This window comes from Psilocybe cubensis, chromosome 8 (assembly GCF_017499595.1).
Source record: "Psilocybe cubensis strain MGC-MH-2018 chromosome 8, whole genome shotgun sequence".
NCBI classification, from domain to species: domain Eukaryota; kingdom Fungi; phylum Basidiomycota; class Agaricomycetes; order Agaricales; family Agrocybaceae; genus Psilocybe; species Psilocybe cubensis.
Genome location: NC_063006.1, coordinates 2,684,384 through 2,702,688, shown reverse-complemented (window position 1 = coordinate 2,702,688; position 18,305 = coordinate 2,684,384). Strand labels below are relative to the sequence as shown.

At 45.2% G+C, this 18,305-nt stretch overlaps 7 protein-coding genes across 7 annotated transcripts; 3 read left to right on the top strand and 4 right to left on the bottom strand.

Moving 5' to 3' along the window:
* Positions 1–882: 882 nt before the first annotated feature.
* JR316_0009322 (uncharacterized protein) lies at positions 883–1,882 on the top strand (the record flags this gene model as incomplete). The annotated part of the gene is made up of 2 exons (XM_047895026.1): positions 883–1,369; positions 1,431–1,882. The coding sequence occupies 2 exons, from the start codon at positions 883–885 to the stop codon at positions 1,880–1,882; spliced, it is 939 nt and encodes a 312-aa protein (XP_047746485.1).
* Positions 1,883–3,914: 2,032 nt separating this feature from the next.
* On the top strand, positions 3,915–4,969 carry JR316_0009321 (uncharacterized protein; the record flags this gene model as incomplete). Its single annotated transcript, XM_047895025.1, has 4 exons — positions 3,915–3,953; positions 4,006–4,304; positions 4,367–4,490; positions 4,583–4,969. 4 exons carry the CDS (start codon positions 3,915–3,917, stop codon positions 4,967–4,969), a joined length of 849 nt encoding a protein of 282 aa, XP_047746484.1.
* A 1,498-nt stretch (positions 4,970–6,467) lies between these two features.
* JR316_0009320 (uncharacterized protein) lies at positions 6,468–7,922 on the bottom strand (the record flags this gene model as incomplete). Its single annotated transcript, XM_047895024.1, has 1 exon — positions 6,468–7,922. One exon carries the CDS (start codon positions 7,920–7,922, stop codon positions 6,468–6,470), a length of 1,455 nt encoding a protein of 484 aa, XP_047746483.1.
* Positions 7,923–9,424: 1,502 nt separating this feature from the next.
* Positions 9,425–11,425, bottom strand: JR316_0009319 (uncharacterized protein; the record flags this gene model as incomplete). Its single annotated transcript, XM_047895023.1, has 6 exons — positions 9,425–9,663; positions 9,723–10,302; positions 10,360–10,636; positions 10,693–11,033; positions 11,086–11,273; positions 11,329–11,425. 6 exons carry the CDS (start codon positions 11,423–11,425, stop codon positions 9,425–9,427), a joined length of 1,722 nt encoding a protein of 573 aa, XP_047746482.1.
* A 215-nt stretch (positions 11,426–11,640) lies between these two features.
* JR316_0009318 (uncharacterized protein) lies at positions 11,641–12,300 on the top strand (the record flags this gene model as incomplete). Its single annotated transcript, XM_047895022.1, has 2 exons — positions 11,641–12,051; positions 12,118–12,300. 2 exons carry the CDS (start codon positions 11,641–11,643, stop codon positions 12,298–12,300), a joined length of 594 nt encoding a protein of 197 aa, XP_047746481.1.
* Positions 12,301–12,681: 381 nt separating this feature from the next.
* Positions 12,682–13,997, bottom strand: JR316_0009317 (uncharacterized protein; the record flags this gene model as incomplete). The annotated part of the gene is made up of 5 exons (XM_047895021.1): positions 12,682–12,698; positions 12,840–12,945; positions 13,001–13,144; positions 13,198–13,848; positions 13,974–13,997. The coding sequence occupies 5 exons, from the start codon at positions 13,995–13,997 to the stop codon at positions 12,682–12,684; spliced, it is 942 nt and encodes a 313-aa protein (XP_047746480.1).
* A 1,123-nt stretch (positions 13,998–15,120) lies between these two features.
* JR316_0009316 (uncharacterized protein) lies at positions 15,121–16,127 on the bottom strand (the record flags this gene model as incomplete). Its single annotated transcript, XM_047895020.1, has 4 exons — positions 15,121–15,244; positions 15,300–15,722; positions 15,790–16,048; positions 16,112–16,127. The coding sequence occupies 4 exons, from the start codon at positions 16,125–16,127 to the stop codon at positions 15,121–15,123; spliced, it is 822 nt and encodes a 273-aa protein (XP_047746479.1).
* Positions 16,128–18,305: the final 2,178 nt, after the last annotated feature.

The window sequence follows — 18,305 nt, the reverse complement described above, 5'->3', positions numbered from 1 at the left end:
CTCGCAGTGTCGGGGATGTATAGATTATACCATGTCTGGATTTCGAACGAGCGTCAATATTATTAGCCTACAAAGATAATTTATAGCACTTACGGGTTCTCCTATTTGGTATACAACGGTGGGCGGATTTGCTGGAGCGCGAGCGCGCGGGCGGGATGTCTGAGTAACCCTACTGTGGTGGTCAGAAGAGAGAGAGAAGAAAGCGTGAGAACTTGTCAACAGCGTTATGATATCCCACTCAAAATTTGATGCCGCTCTGCCGGACACAGATCACCACCGGCTTGAGCGGCTTGAAATTTCCGACGGTACATATTGCGGTGCCAGACATGATGGATCGCTTTCCTTCTCACTCCGTCCCTCAACTGTGAGCGTAGTGTTCGTACGCCTCTGCATGCCCTCATTGCCTGACAACATCCAATCATCTGCACGGTTATATCACCATTTATAATATTCTAGCGCTTTTCTTACGTTCAGTGTGATAAGTCAAGAAAATCTGTATACGATGCGATTAGAGGTGTAGCACTTTGCCGATTTTTCATGATCTGTAATTTTTACAATACCAGTACCTACACCTTTTCTTATGTATAGTAGAGTATCGGAACCAAAATGTGGGTAAATTGAATAGACTAATGGTGAAAGGAATTGGTTAAGGGTAAAACTAATTAAAACATAATTTCGTTACATTACCCCGGGTCGAAGTAGTCAAGAAATAATCACGGGGATTCGTTTCGACAAAGGAATGCCAAAGGAATGGTATCTGGTACCGATCTCTGACTACCAACACCACGATCGCTCAGCAATCGATAGCGGCTCACAGGGAATTGTAACTCAACCAACTAAAGTCAATTAGGCAGTCCACCCGCCCCCCCCCCCCCCATCACGATGAAGGATGAAACAAGCTTGCTGCGGGAAAAGTTGCGCGTGTGTGAAGAGAAATTAAGTCGAACGACAATGGTCTTACAAGAACGAAATGCTGAATTAATTGGAACTCGCACGTTCTTAACAGCAACAGACGTCTACTCCAGCGCCGAAATCATACAAATGGTTAATGCGTTAAACGCAGACATTTTCCAACTCGCTGCGGTTGTAGCAGATTTGTTTGAAAACGAGGCCGTGGTAGCTACGGAAGAGGAACGTGCCCGAAATTTGGATGCTGTTTTAGGTCATTTAAATGCCGTATTTCAAGTGATAGGAGCGGAACTATCATTACAGCTTACCGGGACGTATAAGCATCTACGACAGGATCCCTTTGCACTTCAGTTGGCGATCCAGGCCTTTATCACACATACTTGCATGCAAAAAACACAAGTTTTTTCCGAAAACCAAGGGGGTCAGTTCATGGTACTGTACAAGAAAATCAAGTCCTTCGGTGTGTCATCAGATATAAACGCCAATGCGCAATGTTTTAACCCCTACTTCCTTGTGAATAGAACAACGAACAGTGGCCACAAGATGGAGGGCGATTGCAAGCGCGCATATTCCGGACCCCGATCTGAGTGCAGATACCGAAGCAGCGACAATGGGGATCAAAAGCATTCTTTATCTTTGTCTCTGGTCATCATCAGAGTCGCAGATACGTGTTATCGAAAGCAAGGCGGCCGCAATTCTGAAATTAAGTTACAAGTTAAAGAAGGCAATGCATGAAGGTATCATAACGGGAGATATGGAGACCTTTATTATCCCTCCCGGAGGTCACTTCAACGATTCTATGGAAAACGGATACGTCGTGGATAAAGAATGTGATACGGCGGAAAAAGCAAACCGGGTACTATGTACAGTTGGGATGGGATTAAAGAAAGTTGTCATGCCAGTGAGCAAGTCGGGCGAAGTGGAAATGGCTTTACTCGTGAAGCCAGTAGTTGTTTTGAATGGGGTTTTTTAACGAGACTGATAGACACGTCCCACATTAATAGTGAAGTTAATGAGAGTTAATGCCTAACTAGGAATGACAGCCAGGTGCGATAGATAGCTGTGAAGGATGTCATCATATTCTAGATTAAATAGCAAAGCAAATATACCTACAAATCGATATTGTCTTCAAGCAAGCAGTGAATCTAAGGGTGCTCTTTGTGACAATGTTTAAGAGGATCTACTAATTGTCGTGTTGTCTTGCGTTGTGCCATTTTCATTTATAGTAACTTGATTTTATTATATTAACCCGCTGTAATGAAGGGACGGAGTGTTGTTGAGAAGGAAAGAGTACACCAGGAGTTAGAAGAAGCAGAAGGTTGACGATGTTCTGATTCATAATGCATTCAATGTGAATACATCCCGGTGTGGACCCTTGACTGAACGTAGCACGAACTTAATAGCGCTCTCCAACTATGTTGAGCAGGGACATCACAACTGACTCTTCAACACCAATCTTCGGTTTCGTCGTTCATTTGATGAGCACCGAATAGAGCATGAGTGGTACACACTCGGCATCCAACCCGCCACAAAGTATAATCGCCCTGGAGATGGACGTAGAAAAAATTCCATCAAGTTCAACCTCCCTTTCGTCTTGAGGAATGGTGGACTTTCTATGACCCAGAGTAGTTGTCTCTTCAATGCAAGAAATCAATAATTTCAAAGAGCTTTCGTTGTCCTTATGTGGAGAGAAATCGACTGGTAGAGCGGTACACCCCGGTCTTAGACTATCCTCCATAGCCGCACCGTCATCAATGAACACATCTGAAGGGCGTCGTCAGCATAGATCGATACGAGAACATAAATCGCAATGAAGCTAGCCTTCCCCCTCACACTTTCATCTTCCTCCGAATCGACTCCTTCGTCTACTTGAGCTTCCATATCCAGAAACTGGCGGATTTCTGGATCGACCTGAGAAACATGTGTGAACGAAACCAGTCTTAGCCCTGAGGAATTGTTGCATACCTTTTTCATTTTGTCTATGCGAGGAGGATTATGGTTGTGAATGTCTATCGCTTTACTTTTGTTGCGCGTGCGCGTTACCATGTCGGTTTATCACAACAAATAGAGAGCCTACAGTTCTTATTATATCAATGACATAACCTGACGCATTCTGACATTGCACTCTTGGGTGGGAGTTTATGATATCGACATTGCATTCATTCAATTCTTACAGTTTATGACATCGATGTATACAGATTTTCTTGACTTATCACACTGAACGTAAGAAAAGCGCTAGAATATTATAAATGGTGATATAACCGTGCAGATGATTGGATGTTGTCAGGCAATGAGGGCATGCAGAGGCGTACGAACACTACGCTCACAGTTGAGGGACGGAGTGAGAAGGAAAGCGATCCATCATGTCTGGCACCGCAATATGTACCGTCGGAAATTTCAAGCCGCTCAAGCCGGTGGTGATCTGTGTCCGGCAGAGCGGCATCAAATTTTGAGTGGGATATCATAACGCTGTTGACAAGTTCTCACGCTTTCTTCTCTCTCTCTTCTGACCACCACAGTAGGGTTACTCAGACATCCCGCCCGCGCGCTCGCGCTCCAGCAAATCCGCCCACCGTTGTATACCAAATAGGAGAACCCGTAAGTGCTATAAATTATCTTTGTAGGCTAATAATATTTGACCCGCCAGACTTGTACTTACGGCCATGACTGAAGCCATCTGTTGTACGTCTGGATGTTGATTTTACCCAGAGGTCACCCCTGTCTGGCCTTTGGGCGGGGGTAACCTCTGCTGGTACAGAGAGAAACAAAAGGATAGGGGGTGTGTACCTACTCTCTTTTTGAAGTCTATATTTATATATCACCAATTAAACATGTTGCCCAAGTAGTATAACTTACGATGCCTGATCAATTCAGTACACCCACTTGCACCGGCCTAGCACCTGACCAAAATCACTAAAAACGCCGGCAATAACACTCCTTTAAATTGTGTCGCCTTTGTGCTTTCTACCACTTACAGTTCAACTTACAGTTCAACTACCGTCGCAATGCCCACCTCTAACGAAGAAAATGGAGATAAAAACTATGTGAGTTGATGTTGAGATTAATATTGCAATGCTTACTGACCACTTCAAACAGAAGGCGTTTCGCTCCATCGATGGAAAATATTACAAAATCCAGACTTCAGATGTTGTGGCATTTGCCCCCGGTTTAGCCAGGCTGGCAGAGGAACCCATACCAGGAACGCTTGCTGAATCCCGAACAACTATAGTCGAAGAATATGGATTTGTCCTCGATGTCGTCTTTTCTTTCATGAAGCGCGAACGTCACCCAAATCTTGAGCAAATCACTAATATCGAGATGCTGATCGATGTCGCGAATGCTGTCTTCAAGTATGAAGTCTTCTCCGGGATGAACACTTGCTTGGCGAGAATGAGGTGCGCAAACCTCCACGCAAACATTGTTTTGGCTCTTCATTGATGCACGCATTGAACTATAGAGCTCTCATGCCACACTACCCGCTATTTGTATTTTGTTTCGCTGCTGACCATAAGCAAACGAAACTGTTGGATGAGGCTGCAACTTACCTCTGCAGCTCCGAATACAGCTTCGGTAGCCTGGCCGTGAGGGTTTCTAAGGACCTTCTGTTACCTTTGGTAACAATAACATTTATGGCTATACTTAGCCGTGCACTAATGATTGTTATATCGATTAGGTTGAATTGCAAAAGGTTTGGGCAGAAAAGTTTCAGCCTATTGTCGAGTTCATTTCGAAGTTTCCGTTGTGCGTCGAGAAGGAATGCCATGGGGTGGAGAGGGACTTGGAGGCGGAGAATCCCATAAAGATATGCAACGGGTGCAAAGCTGATCTCTACGGATGGATCTGTGTGTTGGATCAGATGGCCGATATAGGGAAAATGAAGGAATCTCTTCGACTTGCGGGCAGAAAGGACCTCAAGTTACCTTGTTTCACATTCATTTCCTCAGTGCCTGCTCAACTTACAGCGCTCATTGCTGCAAAGTGCCTGGATATCATCGACAACGAGCTTCCTACCTTCGACTTCGTCCGGCGCGAGATAGCGATGCTGGTTGATTCGGACTAGAGTTTGCTGATTCGGACTGCGGTTAGCTATTAGCGATATATGGCCATCTTGTAAATTTCCATGCAAATGTGATAGATCCATCTCACTCTCATTGGCTGATGTGATCGATGCCTGAGGCACGGGTAGACTGATTATACAAGCAGATAATTTAACAACCATTTGATGCTGCAGGTCGGTCCTCACTATAGCATCACGGGCGACAAACTTTCATATTCTCAGCTTTTTGTTGGCCTGCACACTTCTCCGTTGTATTGCATTCATCGTACGTTGGAAAATACAACGCCATCTTTGGTCGTCTTCTTCGACTTGGAGAAATGTTCTACGTTCCTCGTTAAGCGAAGCGTCGCGTCGCGTCGCGGCCACCGGCAGAGGACCACTGGTAGCTCAGAGCTAAAACAGCTTACATGCCCTGCAGGATCTTCGGGATTAATCCCATCAGTGCGGTATTTCCTAGCATAGCCTAGCATGCTGTGCCCAACTTGGGCAAAGGACAATTTGAGTAGACAGATTACTTCCGTAATATCGTCCTGAACACCTTGTCAAAATGGTGTTTGCGGTGAAACGGGTGCTGAGCACTACATTCCCACTGTTTTAAACGAAAGTGCATATACTTGGCTTTTCCAGACCCTCCTGTATCTTGAAGAGCTTCAAATTAAGCGGATTGTGTTAACTGCAGGTTCAAGTTACAAATTTGGCAGTCTCAACCGGGAAGCGTACTTAGTGAGTATTGTCGAACTGAAGACTGATTATACGCATTACAAGTGTGTAATCTTTGCCTTAAATCTTGCATTTTAAACTCGACACCTATCTCATTCTGAACAGGTTGCTTGTAGAAAGACTGGCAGAAAATCGCCTCATTCGTGATTGGAGAGACTCATCCACGTCAGTTACCATGATGAGCAGCCTGAATCACACAAGACAAATGGAACCCGGTAAAACGGACGAGTCCATAAAGTCCACACCACGCCGCCCTTCTCCTGAGAAAACTTCAGCACCTACAAGCACGAGAAGTTTGATTGATGTACGCTCCGTTCTCCGTTCTCAATGGCAGTCCGTCGTTCACGTATGTACCGGACGCTGCATAAACCTAGTTTGCACTTAATCCCCTACAATGCTCTCTCTTTGCCCTGGTCTGATGTGAAGACGATACGGCGTGAGCCTTGTTCGCGGTCGGGTCAAGATTAACAAGCAACTGTTTTTTTGCTGATTTTGACCGAGTGATGTCAGCGCTCTGATCTGGCGATTTTTTTTTTCCTGCATGGCATCGTCGGCACAACCTGGGTAGTGATTGCACAGATGGCTTTCGTTTTTATACTTTCTCATCATTGTTTTGAGACCCACCATATCTACTGTATTGTATTGTGTGCTTCAACATTTGGTCAATGGAACAATTTACATGGTTTCTAGCTCGATTGATCTAATTCTGTTTACTTTTGACTGTACGTGATCATGGAACGACAAAAAGGTCAAGAAATCAGAAATGGAAACAAATTTGACTTTAGTCCTCAAACGGATCGTCATGCAGGCAGCAGAATTTAAGAAGGATTTTGTTGGAATTTTTGAGCTTGAAGACCTCGTAGAAGAATAACATGACTAGGTTCGGGTCTTCAAACGAATCCGACCTAATCCATTCAGGGTTGTTGTACCAAAACTCGATTTTCTTGAAGGACGTGATGACAGGTATTTTGTTGAGTAGTACTGCATTCGAATCGTTCGGGTGTTCTGTGCATTTTTTCCTTTGTTTGAGCATGTTGAGAAGAAGAAAACCATCGAATTGGATCTTCACATTCTTGAACATCACGTGTGTCGCGTTGGGAAGCATGCATCTTCCCTGTATGCCGTTTTGCGGGTTCATGGCATCAACGATAGTATCAGAGATCACAAATCCAGGGTTGAGTATCTCTATATTGATGATTGAAGGAATCTGTGCCAGAAGACTGACAAACTTTGCTTCAGTGATGTTACCAAGGCGGCCGAGTTTTAGACTTGTCAGAGATTGAAGTCGCCCTGGTCTGGAGATCAATGCTAAAAAGGAACGTAGCCAATCTTCGTCGCTTTTGTTGGGGTCTGATTGCAAGTATAAAGAGACATCGGTCAGGGCGGGGGTCGAGAGCGCATTGAATATAATGACCGATGTCTGTTTTGGCATGTGCAAAGAGAGCTTTCTTAGGTGGGGGTGCAACTTTGGCGTCACGACGGTTAACTGGTCTTCAAGTAGCCATTGTTCAACCGTTAACCTAAGATCCTGTACAACTTTAAGTTCCTTTAGCGGTAAAATCGCATATTCAAGCTTCTCGACTGCTATGTCAACTAGTGTTAGTTGGCTCCAATGGACACTGACGTTCTTTTGCAAATTTCTCACGACCAACTCCTTAAGAAGTGGTGCATCGCTGAAATTACAGTATGTGTCGTCGTCTAAACTAATCGCAATGGATTTGAGCTGTGGGAACGACCAATATTCCTTGACGGGTGTGCCCCAAAATGGCGTGGGTCCTAAACATATGAAAGAAGACCATTTAGATGCATTTAGCATCAGGGTTTCGCGCAGCAACGGATGCAGTTCTGTGTCAGGCGCTTCTGTGGAGAAAACATAAACTTGAAGAGGTGATGATGCGGCGCATTGTATCCAGTCAGATAAGAGAGCTTCACAGGTGTTCCATGTTCGTGTCGAATACCATATGATTATACATCTCCAAAGTCGCGGCGTTCGGCGGGCAAGCCTTCTCCATTCTTGGTTTACTTTGCAAAGAACATAAATAGCTGGCTGAGTGGGTGTCGTTTCTTGGCGGTTGTCTTTTATCCACTGGTCGACGTAAACGGTAAATATTTCACCGACAATATCGGCGTTTAGACGGGATATAAGCGACGATTCGATTTTCAAAGGTTCTGGGGCCATGTTAACAATTTTTCCTCTTTTTGGGGTTTGTGATACGTTGATTGCACTGTTGGGCATGCTGTTCACTGTGTTAGATATAGGTTTCTGAGGGGAAAAAAGGTTCGATATGTGTTTTCAGTAAATTAATTGCGTGACTAGATCTGAGGCCGACCTTGATAGGTTGAGGCCCTTGAGAAAAAGTAGAGTATTAAAAGAAAGTGTGAAATGTTCTAGTTGGGTAAGGTCATTGTTTGATTTTGATGCTTGCATTTGTCGGGACTCACAAGAAAACGCGAACTTGCTAAACGGTGAAGGTGAACCTTGTTAGATCTTGTCGTTGTTGAGAAGGAAAGCGATCCATCATGTCTGGCACCGCAATATGTACCGTCGGAAATTTCAAGCCGCTCAAGCCGGTGGTGATCTGTGTCCGGCAGAGCGGCATCAAATTTTGAGTGGGATATCATAACGCTGTTGACAAGTTCTCACGCTTTCTTCTCTCTCTCTTCTGACCACCACAGTAGGGTTACTCAGACATCCCGCCCGCGCGCTCGCGCTCCAGCAAATCCGCCCACCGTTGTATACCAAATAGGAGAACCCGTAAGTGCTATAAATTATCTTTGTAGGCTAATAATATTGACGCTCGTTCGAAATCCAGACATGGTATAATCTATACATCCCCGACACTGCGAGTTTGTTCTAGCCAGGTCAACTCTGAGTCTGGCTGCACTCGCATAACCATTTGAGGTGCGACAACATCAGGATCAACGAGTCTGCCTGCTTCGTTATTGTCCCCGGATGCCCGCGCCCAAGACGCAGAGGAGTTCTTCGAAACAGTTCGGGTTATCAGGTACGCGTTTCTCGAAATATCTTTCATGTTTGCTTCGCTGAAATGTATCCATTCAGTTGGTACCCGTTCATAAGTGCTCTCGCGGGAGACAACAGGGCCGGCTCGTTGCACCTTTCTGACTCGGAACGAACGCGCTCAGTATAAGCAATCTCTCTGCAATTGACGACGTCTCTCGAAATGCTTGTTTGCGTCTCTGAAGCGACAATAAACACTCTCGTGTTCCTTGGGCCTTCGACTGTGATATGAACGCAGTCTCTGTAAGTCTTTCCAATTTATCACCGTGTCGCCAGTGTTCAAAGATCCTCTGCGCCCGACTAAACAATCTCTGGATGACAGGCCTTTTCTTTTGGTAAGTTTCACCCACCTTCACTCAGACTCTTGGCTTCAGCTCATTATTGTCAGATCCTTTCAATGCTGTCTCCTATTATTCCCATTCTCTCCGAGAACGAGCCGCTTTACCCCTCAGATCGTGTAATTTCCGTTTTCTCCTACTGCAAAGTGCCCCGATATTGGTATCCTCATCCATGGCATGCATAACTATCCCTTTTCTTCATTGTTTGTTGCTCAATCTTTTCTTCACCTCAAGTCTTATTCATATAACCACATCACGCCTGTATCTACCTTAGCTTAACTGTCCGGTAATTGCAAGCATTCTGTAACATCCCGGTTTGTTGCTTAAATTGTGTTCACTATAATGTCGTACAAAGATCGAAGTTTTTGTTGACGTACACCGTTAATCCTCTCTAATCATTAAATCCTTCGTGTATTTCTCGATATTCTCTGCTACCCCCGATCGTCTGTCCTTGCTCTCATAGAAGTCCTCATCTCTGATAGGATGCTCCAGTTTTTTCGATTTTTTTTTCATATGCTTCCTGGGGATGTTCGTGTTTCTGGTCTCTTCATTGTCACTCTTGCCAACTGCCTTGTCCTTGTTGACGATTGCTTGGCGTCTTCCTTCCGGAAGTTCGATGTCTGTGCAGAGTCAAGGTGCGTTTGTTATAAAATTGTCTGAACAAATCTAAGATACAGACCATCGTCTTCGTTTGCATCATCAGTATCTTGTTCCTCGTTCCAAACACGACTGGCTGCCTTCCTCGAACGCTGGCCTTCTTTAAAACGGTGACCATTGCCTTTTTCGTTGCGGTCTTCCTCCAGTTGTTCATTTCGATCCCTAACACTGCGCTCTGCTCTCGTATGACGAGTTCTTTGCGGTTGGCAGCTTTCATACTCCGAGTCATCAAGTTTCTCGCTGTACTCATCACCATCTTTCATATAGGCTCGATCGGCTGTTCCACCTGTATTCGCAACGAAGGAGGGCTTGACAGTTCCCTGTGCGTGTCCTTCTCCAGTATTGCCGTCGTTCTGACGTAAACTTGGGTACATTAGCTCTTTGCCAGAGGACACGCTGATATGCAAGAGGCGGATGCCGTATGCCAGTAAAAAGATCAACGTCAGTTTCCAGAAGAATTCGAATACTTCTTTCAGGGACCATCCTCTGTAATCAGTCTTGTTGGTGTTCCACTGCCAGATGTGTAACGCCTGTTGATCGTTGACCGAAACTGACGAAGAGGCGGAGGCGATTGTAATGGTTCCATTGTTGTTATCGTGTGACTGGTCGCAGGTTAGTTCAGGGTTTATTGTTAGTGTGTTATTGGTTGACAATCTTACCGCAATAGTTTCGACTCCCCTCATACGCCCATGCTTGAAAGCCTTTAAACATTTGCCCGTATCCCGCTCAAATATATATATCAGGCCGTGGTCACTCCCCCCTATTACCAAGCCCGAATCGTTTCCCAACGCAACTTGCTTGGGAAATGTGTGTTTAGCGTCTCGGGTTGTTAAATCTCGTACGAAACTTCCCAAATCCACCTGATACACAGAAAAACCATTTCTGACGTTGTCAATGACGCAAATTTTTCTTTCGATGTCGATCACAGCATTCCCACTCGATTATAAAATTTCATTAGACAATACAGTTCATTAAGGTAAATCCACACTCACATTTGTGATCCTAACTGATGCTTGGAGATTTCGGACATATCCTTGCCATCGTAACGGTAAAGCCCTCCATCGTAAAGTCCAAAGACGTACAAGTCGGCCCTCGTATTGTTGTCAAATGCCATTGCTTTAGGGATTGTGCCTTGCCCGTCTCCGTAGGTAATGGAGTGTATGGGAACCAACTCTTTGGTCGTCGGATTGAAGGTAAAGACCATGATGCACTTATCTCTTGTCCCCAGAGCAATACGGCTGATTTCTACATTGGAAGATTCCGCCTTAACAGCGATGCACGTAATCTCGCCGCCTAGAGCTACGCGAGCGGCATGCAGAACATCGAAGCGATCCTATCAAATTGAATCAGTGTGTTTGATAGTATATGACCATGTTTCCACGTACCTGCGATGGACGATGAATTAAAAAGACCAAGAATCCCTTTGCATTACCGTAGCTCAAGATATCAAAGCCTTCCTTGGTCCGTGTGACCCAACAAATAGTCGAGATTTCAGACCTTTCATAGTAGCTCTGAGGGGACGTCTCCAAGACCCGTCTCTTCTCCAAGTCCCAAATTGTTAGTTGCGAAATTCCTGATCAACGAAGGTCGGTCAACACTAGCATATTGGAAGTTCAGGAGAGACCAACCGCCGCTAGCAAGATATTTTCCACTAGGAGAAAATGCAAGTGACGTGATTGGGCCCTTTTGGTCCCGCAGCGACACAAGAAACCTTTGGCGGCTCATAGAAAATGGCCAAATGTTGAAAGAAAAAGGCATTGAGGTTGTGGATAGCTTGGGCTGAGGTGTAGAAGGCAAGTGGTGGTAGATAGGAAGACGATCACTCGACGGCGCATGGTATCATGGCGCTTCAGCCTGACCTCGAGGCCCCTTTGTTATCATTTTTGGCTTTTACTACCGAAGAATTTATAAGCATGCTTTTCGGCAAGAGTCTCACCTACATGATTGCCCGCATCCCAGTACACGCTCATGCGATGCAGACCTTCAAATCTATTCCTCCCTTCTATGCCCTTGGTAGCCTCCGCGCTGATAAGGGCACACTACTTGCTTTGACCGAGCTACCCACCGACAATGGCAATCATTTAATGTCACAACACGAAATAGGACTTAGCCAGGTTCCCCACCGACCACCCGAGGATATCGATATCCTTCCCCCTGTGCGCCGGACCCCACCTGACGCCGCTGCTAAGCCTCCACGACCAGCCCCATATCGTCGGGAATTGACCCCTGCGATTGCAAGGACCAGTCTCCTTGTTCCACGGCCTGCGGGAGAGATGGGTTCTCCTCGCCGCGGTGGATTCAGTGTTGAACAAGAGCTTGGGTGGGAGAAAAAGGATTTTAATGCGCTAAAGGTATGTGAATTCAATATTATATGTTCCGTCATACTTTAGAACGAAGTCTGATGTTATTCTGGGCAGACCTTGGTCAACGAACACGTTGCAAACGTTCTGGATGCAACAAAGCCTTTCTCTGAGCAACCCGCTGACAGGCTGGATGATATCAAACACCTGGTACAGTATCTTGATAAATTAATATCATGGAGTGTCGCGACTAAGAAATCCCCAGACCACGCAGAAATATCCTCATTTGATCAATTATGAAAATTGTTGGCCGATTGAGGAATTGGTACGCGCCCGTTTCACGTATTTGGCGAGGCGCAAACGTCATAGGGTCATCAAACCAGGGCCTTCCCTTACGGCTTGAAAGTGATCAATACCATGGGAGAATCCATATCAACACACAGTATGCTAATTCTCTCTATCTTGTATAATTCTGGGGGTATATGTATTTCTACACCTCATCGTAACTGATTCGAAGGTTTACGAACTTCAGTTCTGGTTTACTCTAATGCATTAAGCGTTGTGTAACCTTCTGAGTATATTAAGTTACGCTGCGACACAAATGTTTTACCTTTCTGGGTTCAGGTTGAGAAGCGGTCACAGAATCTCATCTCAGACAAGGATCTTCCTCTATATTTAAAGTCAAGAAAAGTAGCAGGCTGTATACCTTTAAAACGTAGAAACAACTGCTGGTGTGAAGACTAAATGGCTGAACCATAACGCCACTGTCTTAATATAGTCTCAAATCTGAGTAGTGTTGTTAGTGCTACGAAAGGCAGATGGAGTAGATACAGACATACATTTCTCACCGCGGTTCTTGACTGGTACGGGTGGTTTCAATTCGAACAGAATACCGTTCCCATACTGATCCTCGACTTTTCTTCCATTCGCTTGTAATTGTGTTTTCTGAATAATTATAAAGAAGAATGATGCGCTCCAACTTCTTCTGAGAAGCGCCCACCCAAGAACCGATCAACCATCTTTCTTCTTCCATCGCACCGGGATTGGCAATCAAAGCTGTGCTCGTTCGAAGCTCGAATTGTTTAAGATTGTGCATGCGACGAAATGCCGTATTCCAGAGTTGATTGTGTAACCATTTATAACTCTGGAAAGGATGAAGGTGACGTCACAGGAAAACAGGTTATTTATAACGCTTACCGTCGAATTCATTGTCTCTGCTTCACGCAGTCGTAAAGCTGAGACCGTGGGTAATGCTTGCAATCCCTGGATCAAAATGTAGACGTCTTTGTGGACAAAAGGGATGTCAAGAGTAAAAACTACGGCGTTAGTGTCGCGTAGACCTGCGAAAAGGGCGATGCATTCATTCGCGGTGCCATGGGATACGGCGATCGTCCTAGTTTGCGAAGAAACAATGTTGACGCTACATGCTGCTGGGCCTCTTATTTCCTCAAGTAGTTGGAGTCGCGGTACGTGCAAGAGATCACAACTGCCACTGTGCTCTGTACAGATACCGATAGAAAGCGAGACTATCCTTGGATGATTGACGAAGAATAGAGCTGCAGCGTCATGAGGCAGAGTGGAAGTCGAAAAGGCGATTAATGAATCTAATTTAATATCCTTTATAAGCAGACGGGCTTGGCGAGACGAAATCCCGGTAATGTCTATAGAAAGAGTCGTTATGTTGGCGGCAAAGGCGAGCAAACTCTTGACTTTCAATATCGGTAACGGCTTGGTCAGGTCGAGCAAGGAGATGTCGAGGATATCGATGGTATTTGCCATTTCAGGCTTTTGGCGTAGTACCGCCACATAATGGTCAAGCGTTCCCCTTGTATGGACAAACCCAATGGACTAGCAGGAATATGAGATACATGAATTGACGGAGAGGCTGATCTCACCATGTTGATTGGCTTGCTAGTATAATTCTTCCAACAATAAATGAATGGAGAACCTTTGTCTCTGTATAAACGACGCACCATGCTTTGTCTGGTCGCAACCATGGTTTCGATTACAGTTCTTTGCAGTTAAAAAGTCAGCGATTTGAAAGGTGAAGGTGAAAACACTTCAAACGACTAAACGACCCGAGCAGAAATCCCCTTTGTTTCCAAAATCCTCGAGGACTGCCATGAGGACATGGCAACACGTGAAATGTGCAATAACGAACGCCGGAGATTTGAATGCACACGACGCCAGATGTAAGTAACCTAGGCGGACAGTAGGTAGGAGAAATGCTTGATTCAGGTTCTGAAGTTTAATAAGTGGCTAGGTTAGCGTCAAGCCGGGGGTTCCATAGAATGCAATTTTCACTCAGGAATGTGTTTGATTACTTACAATTGGGCACAATTTGAGTATCAACAATTGTCGTAGAAGTCATCGATCCCTGGCCTGGTCAGATGTTGTCATACTCATGCAAAATCTGAGCGACCTAACGTATACGGTGATCAATTGCAACGTCTGACTTCGAGAACAGAAAAAAAGATAAGATTCCTGAAAGAAACAAGCATTGGGTGCATTTACCTCCATTCAGGTGAACTTTGAATCACCATTCCGAGGAAATATGGATGGACTTGAAAATGCAACGTTTGCATTACGGTCCGACTCCGAGTGCAAAGAATAACCTCCATTTCACTACATTCAACTCTCCCAAAAAGAAGAGGACGAAGCTGGTGACACTGTTCACGCCTTCTCTTAGATTTCTGTGGCGTTGAACTGGTCTTTCCGAATGAAACACAAAGAGCAAACACATTCATAAAAATTAACGATCGACGAATTCAAGCGCAAGGCATCGCAACATAAAACGGGACGCGAGAAAGGATGATGAGGGTGGAAATATTTTATCTTTCCATTATTTTGACCGAGACAGCCCGAAGAACATAGGGAATATATTTTTTTCGCAAGTTATACCCGGGGCCTTGTTTATCAGTTCTCCACAAAGAGTCTAGACAGAGGCCATTAGCACGTTACGCGTGAATTCTTGAACGCGAATGACCAGCCATTTCAACTCATCCTTCTCAAAGCTTCCCTCAAATCATACCCAATCATTCATATGTATACCTATTGTCATAGGTACACAATGCAAACGGAGGGACATTTGTTACATTATAAATATAGGACCCCGGTTTCCTATAAGCATTCGACCAGTCCGCTCATGGAGGCATTGACAAATTCTTGATTAGCCATATCTTCAGAAGCGGCCTTGCCGAGGAGTCGTTTTGGGTGAGTCCCTGATGCCGACAGAGCATCACGACTAAAGTATTTAATTTATGAGGTACAGCTCGATCGTAGTGATAGATAACTCTTACAGACTGTGATACACTCCCGGCTTGGACCCTTTATACACGACCCACCAAACGTCAAGTGTTGAGAAAGAAACATCTTCCCGGTGAGGCGATCTCTTGTTTTTCGGGGTAGGCGCGTCCGCTCTAGAATTTGTCTTTGGAGATGAAGTGGTGAAGCTTTTACCTTCATTGAGAGAGAGCTGTGTTAATCCCTCAATGACGACAGAAGGGTCAAAAGCAACAGCATCTGGAGTGATAGTTGTTGATCTTTTTGGAGGTGAATAGGGACGGGCAGGACTGCGATTGATGTTTGGACCCAGCGTCCCTGACTCGCGGCCGGTACCATTGGCCAAAGAATACACCCATGCATCCTGGGCCTCCTTAAGAGAATTATATCCTTTTTGGCACCCACCGGGCCACCCTGAGACTTGAGCCTTGGTAGCTGCCCTGTGAGCAAAAAAAATAATGAGGACTGGTGCCACCTTATCATCTCAACCGCGATCTATATGCTCACCAAGTTCTGAAGACGCCGGTTGATCTACCACAGAATACCACGTATGCAGCATAGTTTCCTGTGCGTTGGGGAGAAGAAGTTTGGGTAATAGGAGGGGCGTTACGGAGGGCCCTCTCTTCGGCCTCATGGAGAAGCCTTAGATCTTCTGTTGTCAGAGTGTCGACATAGTCATCGGCCAAAATGAACTCGTTATTATTGTAGTCTCCTTCTGTTTTGGCGTCGGGAAGGTCGTTAGACCCAGAGACAGGTTTTATTCCCTCTACGTAGTATGATGAGAAAGTGAGCTCCCTTTTGACATTTAAGTTGGGATCGGCGCACTTACCCTGCTTGATGTGCATTGAAGAGGTGGGCGTCTTAACGGAGGGAGACTCTTAAATCTTCAGAGAAAGATGTGGCGTATGTTGTTACATAAAGGCCCGATGAAATAGATATGGTTAAACCCGCATCAACTCCATTGACGAATGAAGTTGGAGGGCCAGACTATTGGAGAGGCTTCTAAAGGCACCATGGAAGACGTGCTCTTCCAGTCTCTGAGATTTCTTGTATACAAATCATATTCAAGGTCGGCAATCTGGAACCTAATGTAGCCGGGGTGAAAAGAATTAATTTGGTTCACAATCTACTATTGAGGCTTGACCTGTTGAGTCTTCGCCATGTGGTGCGACAAAGTAGAAGAGAAGATAGGAAACGAAATGAATTGCTTATCTTTATTCGTTGTGTCCTCAGTGCCACGCGCATTCCGCATGCATGATTTCCCCCTATTGTTCAAAGCTTTATATCTTATCTCGCCCCATTGCTCACATTTCAAACCAAACATTCGAATTTACTAGAATGATCAACCTTTCTACTTGCTACATTCCTCGGGGTCGAAGACATATCCCCCCGCTCGCTACACCTTCTATCCGAGCCCAACCAACACCACTTCTACCTCAGTATGATACAGAATATCCGCTTATTGCCTCTGAGTCTTCAGTCACCGAATCCATTGATATCGCTCAGCACGAACCCTCAGCAAACTTTATCCTGGGTCAACGTGGAGCAACTTCAAAAGCAATAACAATTCATCGCTCACCGAGACCAATACATGATAGAAATACTATCTTTACTACGTCTTGGACCTCGCTTGAAGTTAATTTGAGTGAGGTACGCTTTGTTCGCGAAATAATGAGGGTGTATTTTTAACATTGATTGTGTTGGTCATTACGATAGCGATCCCCACTTGATAGATTGAATCATACCGTGGTATGTACGCTTTGCTCCTGTCATAATCTGTGGCAGCGTCAATTAACCGGGCCTGGTCCTTTAATTCTTTCCCATGACCATAGACCAAATTGGAGATCTTAATATATGAGAACCGGATCGAGATCCGGCTACAGAGTCATTTTGAGCACCGTTTCATTGTGAATAGCGCAACAACCTCACCTCGCACCACCAAGCCTATTTACAATAGGTTGGAAGCTAAGTCTGGCGCTGCTCATGAGCTGAGAAACATAGATATACCGGAGATAGCTGATAGTAGCATCGAAACAGCGGAGATGCTTGATGGCATTCTAGTGGACTCCCGTACTTTTGGCGATCCTGATTTAACTACGCGCCTTCATTTTTGGTTTTAAAATCTGCAATTATAAGTCATAACCGACTATTTGTGTGTCCGAAGAAACTGCTTAGTCAATGAACCGCCGTGTATGATGGAATCCAAACAGCACTTCTGTAAGTATTCAGAGAAATTGAAAACAAAAATTTAACAGGTGACGTAGACTTGCAATTCACTTGTCTTCTTCTCCGTGTGTTTGAGTACAACGAGAGACAGGTTACGCGAAGTGGTAACTCGCCGATCTTCGTCGGTGTCCGCGGCAGGCTCGTCTAGTCAAGCAGTTTGCTTCATAGACGACCTACACTGTCACTTTGATCCAGCACCATCACATAACTCACGTACTTAGTACGCCCGTCTTGCAGCGGTGTGATGGCGTATGCGTTAAACACCAGCCGCAAAGCAAAAGCACACTGTAAGCATTGGATGTGGCGGCTGACATGTTGGGAAACGCCCGTTGCGCATCAAATCCTTATCTCATGGGAAGCCACAGCTACCGCACCTGCACTCACAACCGATCATACCAGCATGCACCAGCACCACAATGCCACACACAACGCTCTTGGACCCTAAGTGCTTCCTGATTACAAATGCTCAATGATCGCTGTGACTATTGCCTATAATTTCACGATTTGTCCGAATCCCGAGGTAAGAGGACGATCTGACGCCAGCAGTTGATATAGCCTGCGCGTACGGGGATTCGGCCGGTCTGGGAGATAGATGGGCCGCATGAAAGCAGGTTTACGCTGTGAGCATGGAAGGAGTACATGTACAACAGGGAGAATTCAATGGAGTCAATCCATCGTTTGTTATTTGATGGAAGAGTCTAGGAGTTACGCCCCATTGTGAAAGAATTTTATTTTGAGAGAGATTTCGGAGAACAAGGAATGAAAAAAGAAAAGGAGGCCATCTTATCCGGAGAAGA